Source organism: Penicillium longicatenatum, assembly GCF_028827895.1.
Source record: "Penicillium longicatenatum strain IBT 33135 chromosome Unknown contig_6_segment0_segment0, whole genome shotgun sequence".
NCBI classification, from domain to species: domain Eukaryota; kingdom Fungi; phylum Ascomycota; class Eurotiomycetes; order Eurotiales; family Aspergillaceae; genus Penicillium; species Penicillium longicatenatum.
This window is the reverse complement of record NW_026643123.1, coordinates 2499433-2522953: the sequence shown is the minus strand read 5'-3', so window position 1 is coordinate 2522953 and position 23521 is coordinate 2499433. Positions and strand designations below refer to the sequence as shown.

General features: G+C 48.9%; 10 protein-coding genes across 10 annotated transcripts; 6 read left to right on the top strand and 4 right to left on the bottom strand.

The window, feature by feature from the left end:
• Positions 1-366: 366 nt before the first annotated feature.
• On the bottom strand, positions 367-1138 carry N7484_009123 (uncharacterized protein; the record flags this gene model as incomplete). The annotated part of the gene is made up of 3 exons (XM_057119510.1): positions 367-753; positions 809-876; positions 943-1138. 3 exons carry the CDS (start codon positions 1136-1138, stop codon positions 367-369), a joined length of 651 nt encoding a protein of 216 aa, XP_056969065.1.
• Positions 1139-1622: 484 nt separating this feature from the next.
• On the bottom strand, positions 1623-3245 carry N7484_009122 (flavin-containing monooxygenase; the record flags this gene model as incomplete). The annotated part of the gene is made up of 1 exon (XM_057119509.1): positions 1623-3245. The coding sequence occupies one exon, from the start codon at positions 3243-3245 to the stop codon at positions 1623-1625; it is 1623 nt and encodes a 540-aa protein (XP_056969064.1).
• A 543-nt stretch (positions 3246-3788) lies between these two features.
• On the top strand, positions 3789-4775 carry N7484_009121 (SDR family NAD(P)-dependent oxidoreductase; the record flags this gene model as incomplete). Its single annotated transcript, XM_057119508.1, has 5 exons — positions 3789-3837; positions 3888-4248; positions 4302-4414; positions 4461-4483; positions 4533-4775. 5 exons carry the CDS (start codon positions 3789-3791, stop codon positions 4773-4775), a joined length of 789 nt encoding a protein of 262 aa, XP_056969063.1.
• A 75-nt stretch (positions 4776-4850) lies between these two features.
• On the bottom strand, positions 4851-6482 carry N7484_009120 (uncharacterized protein; the record flags this gene model as incomplete). The annotated part of the gene is made up of 1 exon (XM_057119507.1): positions 4851-6482. The coding sequence occupies one exon, from the start codon at positions 6480-6482 to the stop codon at positions 4851-4853; it is 1632 nt and encodes a 543-aa protein (XP_056969062.1).
• Positions 6483-9296: 2814 nt separating this feature from the next.
• N7484_009119 (uncharacterized protein) lies at positions 9297-9797 on the top strand (the record flags this gene model as incomplete). The annotated part of the gene is made up of 1 exon (XM_057119506.1): positions 9297-9797. One exon carries the CDS (start codon positions 9297-9299, stop codon positions 9795-9797), a length of 501 nt encoding a protein of 166 aa, XP_056969061.1.
• Positions 9798-10404: 607 nt separating this feature from the next.
• N7484_009118 (protein transporter TIM23) lies at positions 10405-11072 on the bottom strand (the record flags this gene model as incomplete). The annotated part of the gene is made up of 2 exons (XM_057119505.1): positions 10405-10428; positions 10482-11072. The coding sequence occupies 2 exons, from the start codon at positions 11070-11072 to the stop codon at positions 10405-10407; spliced, it is 615 nt and encodes a 204-aa protein (XP_056969060.1).
• Positions 11073-11389: 317 nt separating this feature from the next.
• On the top strand, positions 11390-16536 carry N7484_009117 (Armadillo-like helical; the record flags this gene model as incomplete). The annotated part of the gene is made up of 5 exons (XM_057119504.1): positions 11390-11541; positions 11603-12525; positions 12582-14313; positions 14366-15656; positions 15709-16536. 5 exons carry the CDS (start codon positions 11390-11392, stop codon positions 16534-16536), a joined length of 4926 nt encoding a protein of 1641 aa, XP_056969059.1.
• Positions 16537-17084: 548 nt separating this feature from the next.
• N7484_009116 (uncharacterized protein) lies at positions 17085-18074 on the top strand (the record flags this gene model as incomplete). Its single annotated transcript, XM_057119503.1, has 1 exon — positions 17085-18074. One exon carries the CDS (start codon positions 17085-17087, stop codon positions 18072-18074), a length of 990 nt encoding a protein of 329 aa, XP_056969058.1.
• Positions 18075-18647: 573 nt separating this feature from the next.
• On the top strand, positions 18648-20805 carry N7484_009115 (PX and BAR domain-containing protein; the record flags this gene model as incomplete). Its single annotated transcript, XM_057119502.1, has 6 exons — positions 18648-18741; positions 18789-19054; positions 19114-19380; positions 19427-20479; positions 20540-20653; positions 20710-20805. 6 exons carry the CDS (start codon positions 18648-18650, stop codon positions 20803-20805), a joined length of 1890 nt encoding a protein of 629 aa, XP_056969057.1.
• A 1082-nt stretch (positions 20806-21887) lies between these two features.
• N7484_009114 (putative endo-arabinanase) lies at positions 21888-23225 on the top strand (the record flags this gene model as incomplete). The annotated part of the gene is made up of 4 exons (XM_057119501.1): positions 21888-22726; positions 22777-22955; positions 23009-23037; positions 23163-23225. The coding sequence occupies 4 exons, from the start codon at positions 21888-21890 to the stop codon at positions 23223-23225; spliced, it is 1110 nt and encodes a 369-aa protein (XP_056969056.1).
• Between the last annotated feature and the right edge of the window lie 296 nt (positions 23226-23521).

The window sequence follows — 23521 nt, the reverse complement described above, 5'->3', positions numbered from 1 at the left end:
CAGTCTTACGCCGTCCCCGAGCGACGATGTTTGCGACTCCCTCCCCGCCGCGTTACGTATCTTTCCATAAGGGGCCCTCACATTAGCCATTCCCTTTCTCATTCGAAATAATGGTCCATATGTTGGTAGACATGCACAAACAATAGCACACGCCAGCTCAACGGTGGTCCAATCTAGTGATGCTGGTATATCACCTGGAAGATTACGGTTAGTTCTCTCGTATCCATGGCCCCATTGCATATTGCCACTTACGATCATAGCCCGTGGATGGAAGCCAGCTGAACCAGACCCGCACGGCACAGGTGACGCAAACACTGTGATTGTAAGTCAGCGCCGCGTGTGTCCATCACTCCTCAACATGGTAACTCACAAACCACCCAATAAAAACACACCCATCAGACTGGCTCGCTTCAATACAGGCATTTGTAGGTTGCGGACCATTACCGCTGGATGCGCCAAGATCATAATGTCAATGGGTATTTCAGCGATCCCAAAGCCGGCGATCATGGTGCCCTCCGGAATACAAATGTTCTTGTCGCGTAATGTGTTATAGTTCCACATAGCCCGAACAGGGTTGCATTCGAAGACAATGACGAAAAAGGCAATAATGCACCAGCACGCGCAGACACCCATGAGAATCCAATTGATACGTATAAAGGAGGGAACCGCGAAGATATGGCGGTAAAATGTCAAGATCGAGAATTTCGTTGCGGTGATACCGAGAAGGAACAGAATTTCTTCGACAAAAAGGTACTACTTCACCCATTAATGATGATATCGTGATTTCGATACTGTGTTTCGGGCTTACCTTTAGAAACCGATTCATCTGGTATTCCGTCATTAAAGTAAAATCAGACCCACCAGAGGACCCATTTCCTAGTATGGCTAGATGAAATAGGTAATCTTAGCCATGGATCATCATTGGGGCCAACAGTCACTTACCATGTAGGAATGTCCCCTGGTTAGCGTAGAACATGGCCGCAGCGAGAAAAATAAGCATATCCTCTGGTAGAATGCCCTTGCGGACCTTGCTTCGAGCCCATACTCGTAGACATAGAGAAATAAAGACTAGTAATATCATCGATGCCGATACTCGTAATGACATAGAGCCTGTCGGGCCAAGTTGTACCTCAGACATGATGAGGTGAATATTTGTCAAGGCAACCCAGAGGGGGAGGAAGTTGCACGAGGCATTTACTTCAGTTCGAAGTCGATGCGGGAGGAGGGAATGGAATATGATTATATTGTCAGACGCCTGGGGACTTTATGAATAACACACCAAGACTTGCAAGGTTAGTTCGACAAGGGATAGTAAGAATAGACCCCAAGGTTTCTCGTTTCAGTGCCTTTTTGCCACAAGGTATACCTAATGAGGAGATGTTCAAGGTTTATACGATGCTTATGGGCGGAAAGGAAGGCCTAAGTGGCAACTCGTCTGCTGAAGAACGCCCATTCTTCACGAAGCCATGTGGGCTTGGAATATGTGGAAGCCACGTGGATATCGATCAAATCACTCTATTAAATTTGGGTCTCTCGTGTTTGGTTGCTCAATGGATTCTTGCTTGGAAATGCCGTAGTTTTAGATAAGAGAATTAAATTCTGTTTCAAAATGATGTCTCGTTTCAAGCGTATGCCGTGAAACCTTCCCAACTCTCTAGAGCGCTTGTGCAACTCTTCCACCAGCTTTGCATACCACCAAGATAGATGAGTGGTTCTCGTCGCTTCCCTGGAATGTTGGCCCCCATGTACCAAGAGTCTGTCTTGGGATACAATGTGTGACTACTGACAGCAACAACCTGCTCTCGCCACGCCTCGGCAGCTTTTTGCGTTGGCTCAATGGACCCAATATTTCTCTCTTGCATCTTAGAAATGGTCTTGCAAATCCAATCGACTTCCATCTCAATGAAAGGCGGCCCGTTGGCCAAGGACGTTGGAGCCTGGGGGCCATACACCATGAAGAGATTGGGAGCATCGGGAATCATTAGTCCCAAATAGGTCAAGACACCATCTTTCCATTTCTCGGTAAGAGGTACCTGGTTCTTGTCCACGATCGCGAGGTCCAGTAAACTACCTGTGACGGCATCATAGCCAGTAGCAAAGATCAATACATCAAAATCGTGGTGCTGAGTTTTCTCGCCATTGCCTGTGACCATGCCAGCGTGATCAAAGTCGACAATTGGCTCGGTCTTCAGATCGTGTAAGGTGACATTGGACCGGTCAATCATCTCATAGTAGTCTTGCTCCAGACTTGGTCGCTTGGTTCCAACTAGCATATGCTGCTTCAACGGTGCGACAAGGTCCATTTTCGTGCGATTCGTCATGCGGGCACGGGTCTTTTGGACCCAATAGTCATAGAATATAGCATTGGTCTTCTCGTCGAGCAAAAAATCGTAGTAATTCGATACCAAGAAGCTGTATCCACCACGCTCCCAAAGCTCATCAAAAAGTTCCTTCCTCTCCTCTGGTGTTGCTTGATGCGCAGACTGGAACCGGGTGTTGTGTGGAAAGCCAGAGGCAGAGCTGTAGCATCGATCAAAGACACAGTCGTAATAACCTTTGAGCATTTCAGCCTCTTCAGGTAGGATGGATCGTTGCTTCATCGGGATGGCAAAGCAAGGTGTGCGAATGAAAGCCGTAAGCTCACAATCCTCCTTGGCAAGGCTCTGGATGATTTGGAGGCCGGAAGCGCCGTTGCCAACAACCCCAACTCGTTTTCCCTTCACATTCAGCTTGTTGGGATAATCTGCAGCGTGAACTAGTTGACCGCCATACTTTTCCAAGCCATTGAATCGAGGGAAGTGCTTCTTGTAAGAAGATCCGGTCGCAGCGACGAGATATTTGCAAGAGGCCGTGAGGCCAGTATCCGTAGAGATATTCCAGCGACGAGTTGTAGCATCATACTGCACACTAGTCACGACGGTATTGAAAAAAGTATCGTGGCTCAACCCCAAGACAGAGTCAACATGCTTGAAATAGCGTCGTAGTTCATCATCGCCGGGAAAGCGCTCAGACCAGTTCCAACCTTTGTATACCGCTGGGATATTGAACTGATAAGATGGCATTTCTGTGTCGACGCGGGCACCGGGGTAGCGGTTCCAGTGCCATACGCCACCAAAGGCACTGCCGGCCTCGATCAATCTTACAGACAGACCGAGGTTCCGGAGTTTGTACAGCGAATTGCAGCCGCCGAAGCCACCACCGATGACGATGGCATCAGTCTCGACATGATCAACTGTTCGTGTCATAATGTTTTCAGTCGTAGTGCAATTGAATTGAAACCATGACGAACGATCCATTTCAGGATTGGAAGATTAAATAGGAGGCCTCGGTTGCACTTGGACGAGGCACCGAGAACATTACGGAGATCATCCACATTCTCGGCTGCCGGGAAAACCATCCAAGCTGGCCCGGCTTCTTGATATCCGAGTTGTTGAGTCTCAAGACGATAATGTCGAGATGCATACGGTATAGATCTGGTTATCTGAATAGGAAGCCCACAACGAGAAGGTTTAGTGTGGAGCATTGGAGCCCCACATCGGCACCACGACTTGTCCGCCGTTTCGTACCGCCAATGCCCCCAATGCAGGAGGTCCTTCCATTGGACCATGGGAGCACTGATTTAGGTCGGAACGGACTGTCTCCGTATCCGAGAATGGGGTAGAGAGCCAGCAATGGACCAGATATCATCGAAGCACGGCTGTAATCATTCCGTCAAATCGGTATTAAAAGCATCCACTACAGCGCTGTGATATCAATAGATTAAAACTCAGTTGTATCGAATCGCAAAAATGGCGTCCATGGTCAAGGGAACGGCTTTCATCACCGGCGGGGCATCGGGTATGAGTTCCACCGTCGCAGTTGGAGGCATACAAATTAATCCAAGATAGGTATTGGCAAGAGCACTGCAATCGTCTTCGCGCAGAATGGTATCAGCACATTGGCTCTGCTTGATTTGAATCTATCAATACTGCAAGCAACTCGTGATGAAATTCGGGCTCAGTTTCCACTTGTCACTATTGAGATTTTTGAAGTCAATGTCGCAGATGAAACATCTGTCGAGGCAGTTGTAACCAATGTAGTGAATCAATTTGGTAGTATCGAAATCGGTATCAACTGTGCTGGTATCAGCGGCACGCCGACTCCAACTCATTTGATGTCCCTGATGGAGTGGCAGAAGGTAATTGATGTCAACCAAACCGGGGTGTGGATTTGTCAAAGAGCTCTGATCCGGCAGATGTTGAAGCAAGAGTATGTTGCCACTATATGCTGGGCGAAAACTGAAAATCACTGAAATATTTTAGATCGCGTGGTGTCCGCGAGGGTCGTGGTGTTATTGTTAATGTCTCGTCGATGTTCGGGGTCGGCGGTCCTCCAGGACCTTTCAGTATCCCGCACTATACGGCAGCCAAACACGGTACGTGGCGATGCACCCAATGCTCAAATTATGCTGACAGGAATAGCGGTGGTCGGTGTCACAAAAATGGTATAGTCAAGGCTGTCTTCTCGCAGTAGGCTTCGCTAATAATTTGTAGGATGCCAAGGCGTATGCCCGAGAAGGAATTCGCATCAATGCCATTTGTCCAGGATTCGTTGACACGCCTATTATCGGCGAGCAGATCAAATCCGGATCAATGAATCCTCAGTTCGAGATGACACCTATTGGGCGTCCAGCACATGTGGAAGAGATATCTGATGTGCTGCTTTTCCTCTCATCCTCAATGAGCAGCTACATGTGCGGTGCGGCCCTGGTGGTTGATGGAGGGTATACCGTTTAGATATTGCGCACACATAGAAACAGCCATTTTTGCATATAACATGTATGTTGTTGTTCAAATTGATGCCAGTTATAATTATACAATCATAATATCAAAATCAGCTTCTTTGGCAATCTCTTGCCAATGAATATCTCTATACGGCCCAGCCTGCTCTCGCCGATGCCATAGAGTCTTCACGATTTCACTCAGAATATTGATACTCTGGATGCCATGACGACTTTTGCGACCAAAGTAAGCCATCATCCTGGCTTGCAGATCCGGCCTCTGGCATTCCGCTGCCACAACGAAACTGGCCCAGTTGTAGGCACAACCCCCGTTCCTATCGTGGGTTAAAGTATCAACTGCCTCCAAGTCTTGTATAGCCTTCTCAACCATGTCCTGGACTTCACTCAAAGCCGCATGTCGTAGTGTTCGTCGAAAGAATATGATGGAGGCATAATAAAATGAGTTCAGGGCATGCTGAATGATAATGGAGCCAGGGCCATCCGGCCCCGAGGGAGAAGGAAATTTGAGGTAGAGCTGCAACTCTAAACGATCCAATTCCTCTGTGGAGATCAAGGTGTTCGAATCAATGATTGCTGTAATCCGTGCCAGGCATTGCACCAAAAGTGGTGTGACACCATGCGACCGCTCGAGATAGTGACGCAATTCGGGTGGTCCATCAAGAAGCGACATCATATGTGTGGACATAGGCAAGCTGCAAAGCGATGAAAGAGACAAGTAGCTTTGAAGCAAACGAGACGCCGTTGGGCTCCGTATCCAGCCGTCGTGAATCTCGTTTTCCAAAAGACCAAGTCCGCCAGCAACATGCGCTCTCCATCGACTCCGTCGTCCGGACATTGCTTCGGCGGTTATGCATGTGAGGATGGCAGCCAGTGTCGGCTCGTCGAGACGTTTTGCTCGTTGAAGGTTTTCCCTTAGGTGTCGCAACGCAAGTTGGTCATGATTCATTGCGAGGGACTGGTATCGAGGGTCGCGTCGAAGATGGAATAAGCTGAAGGCCGATGATGCACAAATGGCGTGAAAGATAGAAAGATGAATATTAGATTCTGTCGTAGAACTTTCGAAGGCTTTCAAAGCCATTGGCATGAACACTGTCCGACAGGGATTATCAGGGGTATCAATTAGGATCATATTACCGCTCAGAAAGACCACCCAATGGTGGACCAGTTCAGTCTCCGGTCTTGAAAGCTGTGAGGGGCCCAGAGATGCGATAGGAGGAAGTGTACATGACATGGAAGTGGCCTTGTATCTGCTCGTGTCAGAGCCAATATCTATATTAGTGTGTCGATTCCCATATGAAACAAGAGCTGTGGCATGATAAGCTTGTTCGACGTTCTCGGGCGGCACAGGTGAAGGTGCTGGTGATGTTTCAAGACTCGAAGGTTGCGGCGACTGGGGAGTAATGCGCGGGAGCTCATTTCCGGGCACCGAGACAAATTGATTCGCTTCCTCGGGGCTAGCCGTTGATGTGTTTGAATCGAGCGAACCTGCAAGAGAATGCTCGGCTGCTGGCTCGTCTCTGCTCTCGATCACTGGCGAAGACAATTTTTTTGAGTCGAGTGTAACCAAGGTGTTGGGGTCTTCGGATTCAGGACTAGAGGTGGAGAACACCGAAAAAGGTCCCCGTTGCTGGGCACTGCCGTCGCCGGAGCATTCATCTAGCTCCGCCAAAAGAGCCGTCACCGCGGCAGAAGACAAGTCCATGGTGGACGGTGGGGTCGATGTACATAATTGACGACGATGAGACCGACTGCCTGCAGTTTCAGACCATCCTAGACGCATGCCATACCCCTGACACTGCCAGCCGCTACGGCGACAACGACGGCAGTGTGGTTTCTCATCGTCGCATTTTACTCTGCGGGCCCGACAGGTCCAGCATCCCGTAAATGTCTTAGTGCGGGATTTTGGGGTTCTCGCGGTCGGTGATCTTTCGGTCATTCCCAGGTTCGATGGAGGGGAATATTGGGGTGTTGAAGCGGGATCAAAGTTGGTCGTATCTGGCTCCCGCATCGGCAATTGAGGTTTAGTCACTGTACTCGCTTTTCTAATCTGAAGTTGATGTTTCCATTTGTGACTGTGATTTTGTACCTGATATGTGGGTTCTCTATTGTTGCAGTTAAAATTTATGCTTTTGACGGCACTCGAGGCGAACAAAATTCGAAACTGGCCTGTCTTCGAACATAGAGTACAGATAATCGTCACAGATGCCTCATCTTATCCAGGAGTCTCCTCTCACTTTGCTTCTATTCGCTCCACTTCAAAGTCACCTGAATTTATTTCAAGTACACCTCATCTCGCTCCAAGTATCCTTAAGGTCACATATGGTAGGCCTTCCAGTCAATAGTTAGACGCTACTCCATCGTGTATGTCAGCCAAATATTGGGCGCCCATAATTTCCATCGATAGTCAACGCAGGTAATGTTTCTGTCATGCTTTCCGATGATTCTGTACACCACTCCTGCAATGACCCGGATTACACAGTTCTTGAACGCCTTTCCGCTAAAGTCGAGATAAAGCGCAGCATAACCATCAGTAGTGGTCTGTGTCCTAAAAGTTTTATTGAGATTGCAACAAGATCTCCATTGGAGGGCCGTGAGAGGTCAAGCGACCCAATAAGACGGCGTGGATGACCAGAGCCTCTTGACCAGAGCCTCTGGAGAGTTTTCCACCATTTTTGAACTGAAGTGATCATGGCAAGGTTATCTTTGCTCATATTGCTTACTATTACTCATAGATAAGAAAGCGAAGTATTTAATAGGCTCAATGGAGGCACATCGACGATTTCATTTCACGATTACTTTTCTTTCTTTGTTCCTTCCTTTTTTGTAAAAACTTATATTTACCAGAGCTGTGCCAATACCATCCTTAATATTCTGATTCAAAGCGCCTATTCGAATGGGCATACATGTCAGGACTTTGTATCGGAGAAGACTGTGAAAAGTGCTAGCCATTAGATTGGGCTCACCCCGTGCAAGATGGAGTTAAAAGAGGGCAAGAGGGCAACAAGATGGCGAGGTAAGGTCTCAAGGAAGGATGAGATCAACGTGCTGAAGAGCTCTGGACGCTGTTCAACAGTATCTTCATTTGGATCGTTAAACAATGCAAAACTAACTTGAGCAGACAAATCAGAGGTCTGCCTTTTTCATTTTCGACAATTAATTCTCATGCCTCCAATGTCCATATAGACAATCATTTATGACCAGGCATGGGAGCCAGTGACATACTGTAATTCAAGTTTGTGTCTAATTATATCATGACCCTTGTCAGACCCGGCCGTGGCCTGGTATAAATTACTCCGGCAGGGTCCACATCAAAAAAGCCCTTGACAAAATCTGCTCGCCCACAACGAGCTGAACCAATTTATCTCTCTAAATATGGTGTGAAAGATGCTATTTCTCTAAATTGTAATTATAATGAGCTCGAGCATAATATTGAAACCAGAGGGCTCATGGCCTTTTACCATGCACTGTGTCCACCAGAGCCGGGGCCGGCAAGCCGGTCTCTGTATCAGGTACTCCGATAACAAGGGTGATCGCCCAAGCCACAAACACGATCCACTTATATGCTTATTGCTGGCTGCTCTGCTAGGGGCCGGGTAAAGATAAATCGGAACAACCCGACGGAACTCGGTACAAAGTTGAATCTCTTGCTGTCACTATTAATGGAACGAAAAACCGTATAGCTCCTTAGTTAGGTCAGTCGGAGACTGGAAAGGTTAGTTGCCCGCGGCCTCTTGAACATTAGAACAAGGATAACAGCATGAATCCAGCTTTTCAATTTCAATAAATCGCATGATTAAAAGTCCCATTACAACATCACATTGGATCAATTAAAGGCCGTTCGAGCCATATTGTGCTCTCGTATGGCCCCACGGCAGTGTTATAGATTTACCCACGCCTTCACTGTTTAGGCATTTGTCCCATTCCAAGAAGCTGTGCTTGACCAACCGGATCACGCGGTTGACAATATCTGAAAGACCTCAGTCTAGATAGGTGATTATCAAAGTGACATGGTGAAGACGCGTCACAATATTTGCATGAAGCCACAGCAAGTGGGTAAGCCAAGACCCTGAATATCTCAGTGAGATGTGGAAAAACGCAGGGCACAATGATTTATCAAGTCGGAAGCAATATCCACATCGGCTAGCATTATAGTGCCCCGAGCTTAAGACAGAGTCGTCAGCATCGGCACTTTACAGGTCCAAAACGGACCAGGCAATTGGCCTTTAGTGGGCCTACATGCAACTAGAGACCAAATAGAAGACTAACTCCCGGTTCATTGACCCTCAGCCCCAATACATCTGTTGGTAGAGGAGCACTAGGTGGAAATTGCCAAGCAATAAAGGATATAGTGTTTTTGTCCAAAAATAAGCCATCGATGATATAAAGACGCCGACTCGGTTTAAATCTCACAGCCAGCAACCTCGTTCAGCTGAAACCAATTCAAGAAGTGTATACTTCAGTCCGCTCGTTCAACTTCATTACCTACCTCCCGTGAAAACCCTCCCAAACAACGAACATGTCAACCACCACCTCCTCGACCACCACCTTGGCCTCGGCCACCTCCAGCTGCTATGCCAAGTTATACGATATCCCGGTGCACGATGCCGCATGCGCAATGCCGATGAAGAGCAATTTCTCGTCAATCATGACCAGCTGCTGTGGCGAAGCACCTGTCGTCGAGTACGATGACTGTGACTACTACTGCCTGGCGCAGGGACAAACCGTTGGTACTCTTGCTGAGTGCCTGGAGAAGGCTTCGGAGGCTGGTGATTTCTGGTGCAACACCAATGCCAATGCTACGGCTACTGCGACTGCTACCGCTACCGGCACTGGAATCGTGACTCTCGGTGCCACCACGACTGGGGCAGACTCGACGGCCTCTGGCACCTCGAGTGGGGCTACTTCGACTTCGACTTCGACCTCTGCCGGAGTCGTTGTCTCTCGTCCTCTCTCGAAGTCTGCCATTGGCGTTGTTGGTATCCTGCTGGCTGGATCTGCCGTGGGTCTTTTCCTTTGAAGCGACAATCGGCATGGTATTGATATGAAAGGCGGCTATGCTGCATCATAGTCGGTGATTAGTGTTGATCGGTATGGGCCTTCGTTTAAAGACAATTGCTATCCAGTGGTTCCTTTCTTCTCTTCTTTGCTGCGGTATTGGATCCAACCTCCTTACCCATACTTTGTTATTTAGTCGCCAATGTTATCTGCTTGGGGAGATCGATTTAAATGCGTAACAGTTTCTCTATTGAAAGTCACTCGCAGCATTAAGGATACCTGACAAGACATCTAAGGATTGTCTGAGTCAATAAGTCCCAAATTATGGAGTAAACTCATCTATGTACACGGACAGAAGCAGTAAAAGTACAAACCCATTTGCACACCCCGTTTCCCAACCCACGCAGAAATGCGAAATATGGATGCTTTGAGCGCCGGAGTGAAGAGAGATCCGTAATGGAGAAATAAAATAAAGAAACAAAAGCCGTTGTAATACATCGCGGGTGGAGAGACAGGAGGTGTGGGGTTATAAACCACCGCCAGTGTCGTTGGAGACCGGAAAGGGTATGAGAGGTCGGTTCACCAGGGGATCATGGGAGGAAAAGACAATATGCCCGGGAATTTTAGATTTAGAAGAAGGCCTTGCGTGCCACCTGTCGGGAGTTAGCGGAATTCATATCAAGATCGCCAAACAGGAAAAACGTACGGTCCAAGTGCCAGCAATGGAAGCGACAATACCGCCAGAGATCATCATGGGCTTCAAGCCGCGAGTACTCTTAAACAGCATTCCACTCAATGCACCCGCGACGACACTGTTCGACGCATCGTGCTTGCCACGCGCGTAACCAATTGCCGAGTTGAACCCGTTGTAAACCATCGCGACAACACCGGCGGAGTTACCGAGGAACGGACCACGGCGGGTAATCGAGTTAAGCACACCGTTCAGACGAATCTTTGGAGGGGCGGTCGCCGGTGTCTTGTTCAATCCCTCGGCCAAACCCCATGCACCTCCGATAGTTAGCGCAGCCAGGTATGTGGTGCCAGCACCGTAGCAGAGGTCGTCGGACCAGCCGCGAGAGGGCAAAACTGAGCGGGAACCGGGGGTTTCATCAAGGGCGGTGTCTTCAAGGGAGAGATAATCGAGGGTGTCCTGGTTCAGGCCAGCCAGGGGATGGAGTCCTGAGGGATCGGGAATGGCGATCTCGGAAAGGAACGCAGTCGCATCTTGCGTGGTCGATGGGTCGAAAGCGGGAGCCTGATCTTGCTTGCGACCACTGATGGAGTCCCAGATAGCCATGATGAAGGGGGGGGAGGGAGGTCGATAAGATTACTAAAATACAGGATGAAGAAAGAGATGTCGACGTTCCCTTGAATCACGCAGCTCCACTGTTCTCGCGCCAGCAAAAACTTCGGTCCCGTGATCTGCGGCTCTCGGGGTTCGGATATATAGTGGTGCCGGAGCTAACCCTAATGAGGAAACACACGATAAAACTGATAAAAGAAATTAGTGCCTGAGGCCACCGCGGGGATCTTCACGATCTTTTAGGAATTTGCTATCCATTCTAATTGATTCATACGGGTCCAGAACGTGCTGTATTGGTTTTCTTGATAGCCATGAACAGCGACTCGTCCCGCGGGGTGCAATTCCCTTCAGCTGCAAGCATGGAGGTCATCGCACAAAATATACAAATTTTGTCTGAAAAGACACTAAGAGATATCGCCAAAGGCCCATTGATCAAATTTACCCTATCATGTGATGATCAGGAGTGAGTTGATAATTCATCATGTCTGCTATGTCTTTCCATTATTGATACTGACTACAAAAAGGAAAGTAAACCGAGTGTGGCAGTCATTGAGCAAGACACTATCATCGCCGTCTCTTGACCACCTGCATACAACCGCTGCATGCAATGCGGCATCTGCCTTCCTTGATGCAGCTGCAAATTCTCCAATTAAAGAAACCAAGCAACTTGCTTTGTCACCAGAAGTATGGCTGGCTGTCTTCGACGTCTTCATGACTAGATATGAGGACGTTAGGCCCAAGCCACTGAAGCAGCTGTTGGCCTCTCTCACGACCATCTTGGTCAAGCATTACAAGGGAGAAACTAGAATCATGGTACAAAATGCCGTTGTGCAGTCAATTCTTCCTTGCATTATCCTGGGTGAACCACGCTCGCGATTAAAGGGCTCCCTCGTGTGCTTAGAGATGTTCATCCGAAAGGGTGCCATCTCCCCATCCGAATTGATTCCCTTGGTACGAAGCTGGCTTTTGGATTCTCGGGATCAATGGGTTCCGTTTTTCAAGAAGGACCAGGATGCTATCTATCCTGGAGTGTCTGATTCTACAGTGATGTCAAGCGAGCCATCCGAGGAAGTGGCAGGAAGAATCCTCGTACTTGGTCTTTTGACCCAAACCAACAACCGCGGCATGGCTGGAACTTCGGGTAATATCTTGGCTGCTTTCCTGCAAAAGCTAAAGGCAGAAAGCCCAGATAAACAGATGTCAAGAATCTGGATTCACCCTGCGAGACATATGTTGCTACAGAACCTAGACTCTGTGGAAGTCCTCTCAATCCAAATCATGGAGCCAATTTTCAACACTGATCCGGCTGGCTTTTTGCCTTTCGTTGAAACTCTTCCTTTGCGCAGCCTCATGGCTGGTGATATGACCGAAGGATCACAGTCAGAATATATGCTTCTTTTTGTCTCTCTGCAAGTGGGAAAGAAGGTTAACTTAGTTCATGATGACTGTAAGTTTGATTTGGCAAGCTCTTTACAATATAAAGGTATATTCTAATATTTTTAGATGACGCCTCCAAAAAGGCCAGCCCTCACAATTTGGTCTTGAAGAGTGAGGTTATCGGTAGTTTCTTACTCCACCGAGACCCGACCATCCGCGTGGCAGCCTTGTCCCTACTCATTACGGCATTCTCAACATCGAAGCCATTCACAAAGGCTGCCACCAGTGCTATCCTGAGGGGACTGCCGTCTATGCATGCGGACTCTGACGCCTTCAGCAGAGGAGAGATTATGAGTCTCACCCGGAAGTTCATTATTCGTTTGAAGAGTGGCATCCTGACAGAAGAGGGAGTTTCGGCGGCACCAAAGGCGAAAGCTGGCAACGGGCCCACAACTTCGCCTGGGAGTGATTCTGAGACGAAGAGCTTCCTTAGTGACTACGTTAAATTCGTTCAGAGTGATCTTTGTGTCACAGCATCCTACCCTCGCCACATTACAGCATTGAAGGCTCTAAAGCTACTACTGGAGTCTGGCCTTGACGGACGAACAACTCCCAACCTTATCAAATCCGAAGTCCAAACGCGCTGGAATGTCCACTTGGAAGTCTTTAATTCTCGTCTTCTCAGATTGCTGGTAGATCTTCTTCTGGATCCGTTCGAGGAGGTTCGACAAACATCACTCTTGATTATCAACCTGTTTCCTTCCGATATTCTCATCGGAGGCCTTTCGGATAATGCGGGCCCAGTGGGAATGCGCTTAACAGACGCTCTTGCTAGAGCGGAAAGTCTTGCAAGCAAGACAAGCCGCGCAGACCATGCAGATACAGTTGCCCGTCTCTACCATATATTTTTCTCCGCGGCTCCGTCGCAAGCTGCGTCTGAGACTACCAATGATTGGTGGGCAACCAAATACACAGTAGTTGACACAATCCTGACTCGACTTGAAGAACGCCTTTCGTCTCCTAAGGGTTTGTTCAACTCTGCTATGCAACAAGCTCCCCTTCACGGATACATGTCTGGGCTTCGTTGTATCATTCTCGTTCCTGACTTTTATTCCCATGTTTCAGTGGACTCCAATCCATCTACCTGGAAGTCTGTCCATGACAGAATTGTGTCGATCTGCGATAGTGTTTGGCAGGAGGTGAAGCCTGTACTCTGCATTGACTCCCCAGAAGGTCATTCCGATCAGCCCCTCGAAGATTTTGAAGTCGGACCAAAGGACATTCTGTCCTATTCCTGGAGATCCTTACGAGAATCGAGTCTCTTGTTGCATGCCACTATGACCAATTTGACCTATGGACCGGCGGGTGATCAGGGCCTTCAGCGAGCTGACTTTGAGAATGTCGGCCGAGTTAGCTTCACTCAACTGGCTGAGCTCCGTCACAGGGGTGCATTCTCCACCGTGTCCACGACATTTGCCACCTGTTGCCAGCGATGCACTGACTCCAAAGACGCATCCATTCAGGAGCTCCCAGTCCTTTGGTATCAAGAAGCCAAATCGACCATTTTTGAGTCCGCTGCAAAGCTCACTCGTAGATCTGCTGGTTTGCCTGCCTTGGTAACTGGCGTTCTTTGCTCCAGCCCCGGAACACCATTCTTCAAGCAGGCATTTAATGAGCTCTACGAAATCTCGCGCCTTCCTGTGGATTACGATAAGGATCAGCAGTACTTGAAACTGCCGCAAGTTCACGCAATGAACTGCTTGAAGGATATATTCGTCAACAACAAGCTTGGGCCCCATACTGAGGCTTTCATCATGCCAGCACTGACTCTTTCTGCCGAGAGAATTGGCTCCCCAATGTAAGTGCTTCTTCTGAAGCTACGGTTACATGTGTCAGCTAACAAATTTCAGTTGGAATCTTCGCAACTCCGGACTGATGCTGTTCCGCGCTCTGTTGGTTCGGATGTGTCGCTTTGTACTCGGCACGGGAGCTGGTTTTGGTGGCATTTCGGGTTCTGAACCTGGATCTAAAATCTCGTTTCCCAAGTATCCTGGATTGCTTGAATTACTATCCAGCCTTCTTGCGCCAACTGCAGGAACCATAGTCGAAGGGACAGACATTGTAACTGAGCGCATTTTCCCTGCCCTCGAATTGATTGGAGAGAAGGTTCCAACATTTGATGATGACGATACCCTGTTACGAGGGCTGGTTCTTGAGCATTTCAAGAGCCCCGTTTGGGCTATCAGAGAGCATGCAGCTCGTGTCTACGCATCATTGTTAACTCGAACCAATATTCTCAAGGATTCATGCGATCTGGTTGGTCTTTTGAAAGGTGAGGTTACTGAGAATTATTTGCATGGAACAGTTCTCTGTATCCAGTACTCACTTCGCCGCTTTGCGGCCAGTACCGATGTGTTTTGGTCTTCCCAGCTGGATGAGCTCCTAGTAACTATTCGTCATGTTTTGGCAACGATTTTCCCACTGGCCAAATCTCCTTTCGTTGTAACAGCACTGGTCGAGATTCTGAATGATACCTTGGAGCGTGGTGTCAAGGCTGATATTGAAGAGCGCATGGTCTCTTTCCTCACGAGTGTGTTTGAAGAACACGATCTCAATGGAGTACTGAATGACGTTTTCGACGCCTCGCAAACAGGTTGGAATTTGCAGAGCGGCACTCGAGCTTCTTCTCTTTTCAGAAGAGCTCTTACCTGGTGTACAATTTCGAAATCTTTTGCTTCTCGGGATTGGAGTTCAATTTCGTCTTTTTTCAATGGAGTCGCGGCCTTCGATGCCGATGCTGCCAATTGGATCCTTGAGCGGGTCCAAGAAACACTTGGCGAGAAAGGAATTTACCATAGGCCTTTGGTTGATCTCTATTCGTCTGTCATTCTTGGTGACTACACACCCGACGTGAAAACAGTCGCTGCTTCAAACCTCGCCTCTATACTTGAGCATTTATTAAGTTCCCAAGTGAAGTTAATTACAGAGCTGGCACCCCCTTGTGGTGAGCTGATGCAAAGGTTCAGACCTGATCTGGCTATTGAAGAATGGAACCGACAGGCTACAGATGCAGAGCTTCGCCTACAAGGCTGTCTTCTTGCTGCCCAAGTCGTTTCGAGTGGAGATCAAAACATGTCTGCATTCAAGTCTACTCTCGATAGCTGGGCTATCAAATTGCGGTCGGCTCTCAGCGAAGAAACTGTAAGCCACCTTCATTTATTTGATGAGAAAATGAATTAACATAGTGACCTAGGAATTCACAACCCGTTATGCCGCTGTGATGTCTATCCAAAGCTTTTCGCTTGGTCTCCGGCCGACTGATAGTTCACCTCGGGTTGACGGTCCTTTACTGGATATCTACTTGATTTTGTATGATCTGCTAAACGATGACGACGAAGAGCTTCGAGATGTTGCCGCATCAACTGCATCATACGTACTGTCATACTCGTCTGTTTCACCTCGCACTGCAGTTGCGCTTGGACCCTTGAATGCCAGCTCACTTCTTGCAACTTTCATTGCCGATCACTACTCTGATTCTCCACAGTTGGCCAGACGAGTTATTCGCTACCTCACCGGTCAAAGTCAGCGTATCAGTGGTTCCGATGAGCAAGCTCATCTGGTTTCAGTGGCAGATCTCGTTACCGAATATTGCCAAGAGAGTACTGTCTTGTTTGTGGAGGAGAAGCAAAACCTATTTATTGACGATGTGAGGGAGATTGACGTATGGTCAAAAGCACTTTTGCATCTTCGTAAGGGTGCCTACCCCGAGACTCTAGTCCGACAATTCTCCAACTGGGTCTCTGAAGGGTTGGAGTACCTCACAAAGCGGGTCACTCAGGAAGCTGGTCAGGATGGACTTCTTGGTTGGATTTCGAAACCCGAGTCATTCACTCTGGGAGTTCGCATCATAAGTATTTCTTCCGCACTTGCATCCGATGGGTTTACGGCTCCACAGTACCTGGATGTCAATCCTAGTATATTGAAGAAGCAGCTCCAATTGCTGCTCGATGCTGGTCGAGGTGCCTCGGTACATGATGACTGGCTTTCGAGAATCCAGTCTGGGTTGAAGTCGAGCTCTTAAAAATCAGTTTATGTATAGATGAGACAAAAGCATTTGAAATAAATTCCAGCCTGTTCGTTCTGCGCAGGTTTCCAGATCAACGTTTCTTTGAACCTTTTGCTTTTCTTCTTGCTTCCGTTCATATCTTCACGGTTACAAACTCCTTCTCACAAACTCCACCGCAAATTTTATGACCTTTTCATTCCCTTAACCCCTATGTCCATCCTATGATTTCTCTCCTTAAGCCTTTCACAGTCCAGAAAACTTCAATTCGAGTCGGGTCATTGCAAACAACTCAGCACCTCAGTCTGGACAGATTTTCGTCGATTCGATAACATCACAGCTATTCTTCATTCCCTTCTTCTACAATGCAGCCAAACATACTCATCACAGTTTTGATCTGTGTTTTTCTCATCGTGGTGATTTTGGGGTTTCTGAGCTATTGCTGGTACTCACATCATGTAAAAGTTGGTGTCCTGTTTAGCAAAGCGATGGCACCAGGGCAAAGAAGAGTCGGCCGAGCACGTCGGCGTCAAGGAGACCGTGCTCCACATGACATTGAACGACAAATGCCTCCCCAGGTCCCTCGATACACCAGCAGAGGCTGGTCACGAGCACGAACTCGTAGTCAACCTCGCGAGGAACGACTCCGCAACCCAGCTTACTTGATTGTCGAGGAGGCAAAGCCAGGCGAACGCCCAAGAGTCACTCGCTACTCTCCAGGGAGGGCAATCATTTCCCCCAATTATGACTTTTATAACGGTGATAGGAGGAATCGGTATCGAAGCAACAGTCGCCCACAACTCGAATTGGAGCCCTGGAACAGGCTTGATACCCTCAGATCCCCGGAAGGCGTTATAACCAAGGAAGCTATCTATAAGTGGGCTAACAAAGCTCATCCAAATGGATCCGGATGGGAAGCTTTGTCCCATAGTCAGAAAAAAGAGCACCCTCCCAGTCACCATGATGAAAAAGCAGGAAGTCGGGGAAAGGACTCTACCTGGCGAAACCACCGCAAAGACGATCAAAAAAAGGAATCCAGTTGGAAGGACAGTGACAAAGGTGAAAACAATGCCAAACAGCCCAGGGGTTCAACACACAGCCCCAAGAAAAATGCGTCAATCAAGGACAACAACTCAGGCTGGAGCAAAGCTAGCAAGAAAGTGACCAGTCAACAAGGAGGAAATAGGGACAAAAACAATGACAAAGGCTCCAACGTTAGTGATTGGGGCAACCCAGATAACGGAAGTCGGCATGGCGGCAAAGACAGAAACTCCAAGAGCGGCCATGACAACAAAAAGACTGAAGGGGCAAATGACCCTGACACCTGGGTGAGCACAAATTCAAGTGTAAATGGAGGTACTGGAATTGACCGCCACAGGCATGATGAGCATGACTGTAAATACCGCTCACACAATGAGAGCATGGGCGCATCGCAGAATGATCAACTTGCTAGCGAAAAGGGATCTTTGAATGCAAGGAATTCCAAAGGTTTCAGTAAAGACTCCAAGGATGGCAGCCCCGAGAGTCACCCTGCTAACAACAATGAGCCTTGGTAGCTGAGATTGAGCTACAATGTGCTCTTTCTAGCGTCTGTGTGGGGGCGATGCTTCTAAGATGAGCATTATTATCGACGGGTGGAGATCAATTTGACAGAGGCCATTGTTATTATATTACATTGAGCTTTTTCTAATGTCATAGTGGAAGGATTCTTCCATATTCAACGAGTATCTATAAATATAAACACCCGTGGGTTGAAAACAGGGTCTCAAGACGAACTGTGACCTATTATGTACACAATGGGTTATACTAGGGAAGCCTTGGTTGGTTGTATATCTTATCGCTAGACTTGTTATCAATTTTGGCCATAGTGTGCATTCTCAGTCAACATAGGGGTTCAAACTCATGAATACTTCCATGCTGCGATCGATCACCTGTCAGCCAGGTCTGATTCATATTTCATCTAATATATACATGTACATGCAGCATGAACATGTCTGTACATGTTGCTGTTCGTCTTTGGTCGCTAAAATCTGCCGTAGTCGGTGACGTTGTGGCCCCCGCAGATCCCCAGGCACACAGCTTTCCAACCTCCACCACTCCGCACTTGTTTTGCTTGATTCAGATTCAAAATGTGGGACGACGAGGATAACAACCCCTATGGGGCATTTGACCAGCATGAAGCCCATCTGGCAGACTCGCTGCATTCCGCCGTACTCTCTCCCCGTAAGCTCCCCTCCCCCGGTTCAGTGTATGTCTCTGACCCTCGGTAGCCATTTACGAGCATGATTCGACTCCGCCCTCTAGCCGAGATTCCAACCTGGACCCTCCAGACTATATCTCTCACCCGGAGGACCTTAGTGATCCCGAGGAAGCTGCCTATGGCGCAGCAAGCGAACAATACCCGCGGAAGAATGTTTATGACAGCCGGATTGAGCAGATTCTCTACGAAAACCCCGAAATGCCCATTCTAATCACCGATGCTGGCAAGAACCACGAAGGTGGAGGCAGCTTTATTGTCTATACTATCCGAACCGCGGTAGGACTGGAACTTCCGATAGACGGAAATGCGGCTGAAGGCTGACACCATGAAATTAGGACCTGGAAGTGCGCCGGCGATACTCCGAGTTTGCGTCGCTACGACAGACCCTCGTGAACCTCCATCCTACTCTGATAGTGCCCCCAATCCCCGAGAAGCATAGCATGGCCGACTATGCCGCCAAGCCTACCAAAGCGAAAGAAGATACAGCCATTATTGAGCTGCGGAAGCGGATGCTAGGCGTCTTTCTAAACCGATGTCGCCGCATGAAAGAGATTCGGGAAGATGGAGTCTGGTGGCGCTTCCTGGACCCGAACGTCAGCTGGGTAAGTATTCGATATATCTTAGACGGACAGTGCTGATTTGTGATAGAGCGAGGTCTTAAATTCACACCCCGCATCATCCGTTCCGAAGAATAATCTCAAAGCGCCTCCTCTTGATCCCGCAAATCCAAGCCAAGCGCACAGCTATCTCCCAGTCCCATCATCCTCTGCGAAGCTTAAGGCTGGTGGAATGTCAGGAGCTTCAGGATCCCCTACATCTCCAAGAAACAGCACAGAAGGCCCACCTCCGCCGATTCCGGGCCCAGAAATACTCGGACGCTTCCCCCCAGAAACAAGAAATCTAAGTGAACAGGAGTTGGATCCATACTTCGTGAATTTCGAAGCTTCTACCCGCGAACTGGAGCTACTTCTGCAAGGAAACATCGAGAGGGTGAATCGCCGAACCTTGTCTCATCTATCAACGTTATCTGCCGACCTGATGGAGCTTGGCGCCCGTTATAACGGATTTTCTCTCTCCGAGCAGTCTCCAACCGTAGCTGCCGCAATCGAGCGCATTGGCCAAGCGGCAGACACATCTTATATTGCGACTGAGGAATTGTCTACTGCACTCAGTGCGAGCTTTGCTGAACCCATGCGGGAAAGTGCACAATTCGCTAGCGTGGTGCGCAGTGTATTACGGTACCGGGTTCTGAAACGGGTGCAAGAAGACATGACTCGCGACGAGCTGGCCAAGAAGAAGACTTTGCTGGATTCGCTTGAGCGTAGCGAGCTGGAGGCCAAGCGAATCGAACAGTATCTCAACCGCACAGACTCTCAATCCCGCACTAAATCGCAGCGTTCTTTGTCCACCTCCTCTACTGTGAGCAGTGAGGGCGATAACATCGCGAATGCATCTACTGATTCCGAGTTCCCACCTACTCACGGAGAATCGCTTGGATCACCCTCAGCATCCCAGACCGGAAGCAGGAAGCCAGAGCCATCACCTTCTCCTTCCCCAGCACACCGCAAATCGTCCAGTGGGACATTTGTCGCAAACAAGATTTTCGGTCGTATCAGCCACGCTATCCACGGCTTTGCAGACGTAGATCCCGAACGAACTCGACGGGACCAAATCGGAAAAACTAAGGAGAGTCTCATTCAGGTATGTGGGCCGAGAGTAGCAAAGTAGCTGTATTGAATTGTGTCCTAACAAGATCCACAGCTGGAGCAAGCGTTGGAGGTATCAGAGAAGGATGTGAAAGACGCTAGTGCAGGGGTAATGCAGGATCTGCGACGCTTCCAGAAGGATAAAGAAGGCGATCTTCGGCGTTACATGGTAGGGACCTCTCTTGCCCCCACTTCCTGCAGACAGCTAACCGGGATTGCGTTTAGGTCGCATATGCACGCTGCCATTTGGATTGGGCTCGCAAGAACCTCGAAACTTGGACAGAAGCCAATGACGAAGTTAACAAGATCGTTGCGCGCTAGACACTCGATTTCTACTCCCAATCCTCACGGCGTCGATGGTGTTCGGTTCTATCATATGTGGCGGAAAGCATTTGATATATTCTTCCTTTTCTGACTAGCGATCATGCTCTTGCCCGACAAGGTTTACCAACCGTGGCTTACAACAAACATATTCACAATCTTGTCCTTCCATTGTAGTTTCTCCTTTCCTTCGGGTTCTCCCAACGCGACTGTAGACGATAACGCCTTTGTCTTACCTGGGTTCATCTGATACAACCCTGTAACCCCATATTCACCGTGAACATGAATATTGTAACAATGTCTTGGGACCTATCGAAGGGCTTCCCTTTTGCAAATCAGAATTCAAGGTCCGTCGTCTATCACGGCAGTCCCTGGCCAAGAACCATGGATCCTTGGGACGGGAATGGGCAAGGGCGCTTCCTGACATTCCTTGAGTGGATCCATCAAGGTCCACTCCCGTTGGTCAGTTATCACCTCAAGTGGGTGATCGACAGGAACTGCATCGATCAGCGCAGACCTCAGACAAAGACTGATGCCTTCCACTCCCTTGCGTCGTGTCAACCGGTTCATGTCGAGCCCAGCGACAGCCCTGAATGTTAGCAAGAATTCAGCTTCTACGCCATCACCCTCGCACAAAGGCGTTAACATGCATAAATAATTCAGCGATCGCTGTAGCCTGTCCCACGATAACAAATCAATTGAGCCATCCTTCCGCATTCATCGGCGGAAGTAGCAAATCGTCACGAAGTTAGCTTCTGCAGAGCTTCCAGGTTTCTCCGCATTCCGTGCCTTGCAGCGCATACCCACAGGTGGAGCCTGATATTGAGTGGACCAGGTTGCATCCCTCACGGCGAGCCCCTCGGACAGGTCCCCGCATCGCAAAACCCACCCTACCGAGGTGGCACGCCGTGCGTCGCGACTGAAAACGATGAGTGCCTAGATCCATGGCGGACAGGATGATCGTCAGGAGTGGCCACTTATCACGGCCGGCGATGCCGCCTGCTGGACAGGTCAAGAATTCTCAACAGGGGTGGTCTTTACGGTCTCTTTGGCATCTATCGATTCCTCGACGTTGGATCAAGATGTTGATTTTGGTAGGTTTGGTTTGTTTCTTCTCGTTCGCACTTGGTTTGGGCTTGAACCAGAACCAGGTTCGCGATCTTGAGCAGGATAGCGACTTTCAGGATGATGATGTCTCCCAATTCCCTCCGCCCAGGCAGACGGGCCAGAAAACTCATGACCCGACTATTTTGAAGGTTGGTGATGAGTTCTATCTGTACAATGTTGGTGAACATATCTATATTCATACCGCGCCCTCCATGGCCGGTCCATGGAAGCATGTTGGCAGTGTGCTGGACGCCAACAGTGTCATCCCCAAGGGTGATCGTGCTGCCCCCTGGGCACCGACTGTCATCGAATTCGAAGGCGTTTACTACTGCTACTACAGCGTGAGCAAAGCTGGCTGCCGTGACAGTGCTGTTGGAGTGGCGACATCTAATTCCCCTGGACCCGGTAAATGGCATGACCACGGCGCCGTTGTCCAGACTGGGACGGGCAATGGTTCCGATGTGTCGCCCTACACTGTCTCAAATGCCATCGATCCTAGTGCATTGGTTCTGCCCAATGGTGAAGCGTACCTGACCTTCGGAAGCTACTGGACTGGTATCTATCAAGTTCCTCTTGGCAAGGACATGCTTTCACCTAAGAGTACTACTCAGCCTGATGCTCGTCACCTTGCCTACGAACCCAATACCCTGAGCGCTCCCAACCGCAACGCCAACTCATTATGCGGTGACCCAACTGGACCCCACGCCATCGAAGGAGCATTCATTTCCTACCGCGATGGATATTATTACCTCTGGTTCAGCCATGGAAACTGCTGCAATCTGCATGCAAACAAGCTCCCTGCTGCTGGCAAAGAGTATGTTGCATCACGCCACCTCGGTTCCTTCTATACTAATCCTCTCACAGATATAGTATTCGCGTTGGACGGTCCCAAAATCCTCGTGGGCCCTTCATCGACAAGAACGGCAAAGACCTGGTCAACGGTGGCGGCACCGTTATCTACGGCTCTAATGGCGAGACCTATGCCCCGGGCGGCCAAGGCGTCCTCGTCAACGGCGACACCGACCTTCTCTACTATCACTACCGTGAGTACAAGATCCTTATCCACGCGCACATTACCATTCTAATCCCGATCCAGAAAATAAAACTATTGGCGTGGCATTTGCGGTAAGTCATCCCGGCAGGCTTGTGGATCTCGATACCCGCCCATGTCGATCCTCCTTCATTCCCTTCCTTCCCTTTCACCCAATCGCATCCATTATACAGCATCAAATCTCTGACATAATCTCCAGGATGCCCTCCTTGGCTTCAGCCCACTAAAATACGTCAACGGATGGCCCGTTGCACAGCCATAATAACAACGTCACTCATTTTACCTGATCTGCGTCTCCAACTCCACACACATAATCCGATTCATAATCCGGTGATATCAACCTCGCCTTTCCTTCCTAATTCGCCATCGAATCATCTGGAATGTCAATCTCGCCGCTCTTTATCTCATATAGACTTTCGGCCTTGTCTCTCATTACACGCGCTTGCGCCCTGATCGACCGATCCGAGATCGACTGATATACATACTGGGGAGAATACTTGTTTCACTCTCAGCAAATACTTGCGTTTGCTTTTTGAGGCAAATGATTGTTTTTACCGG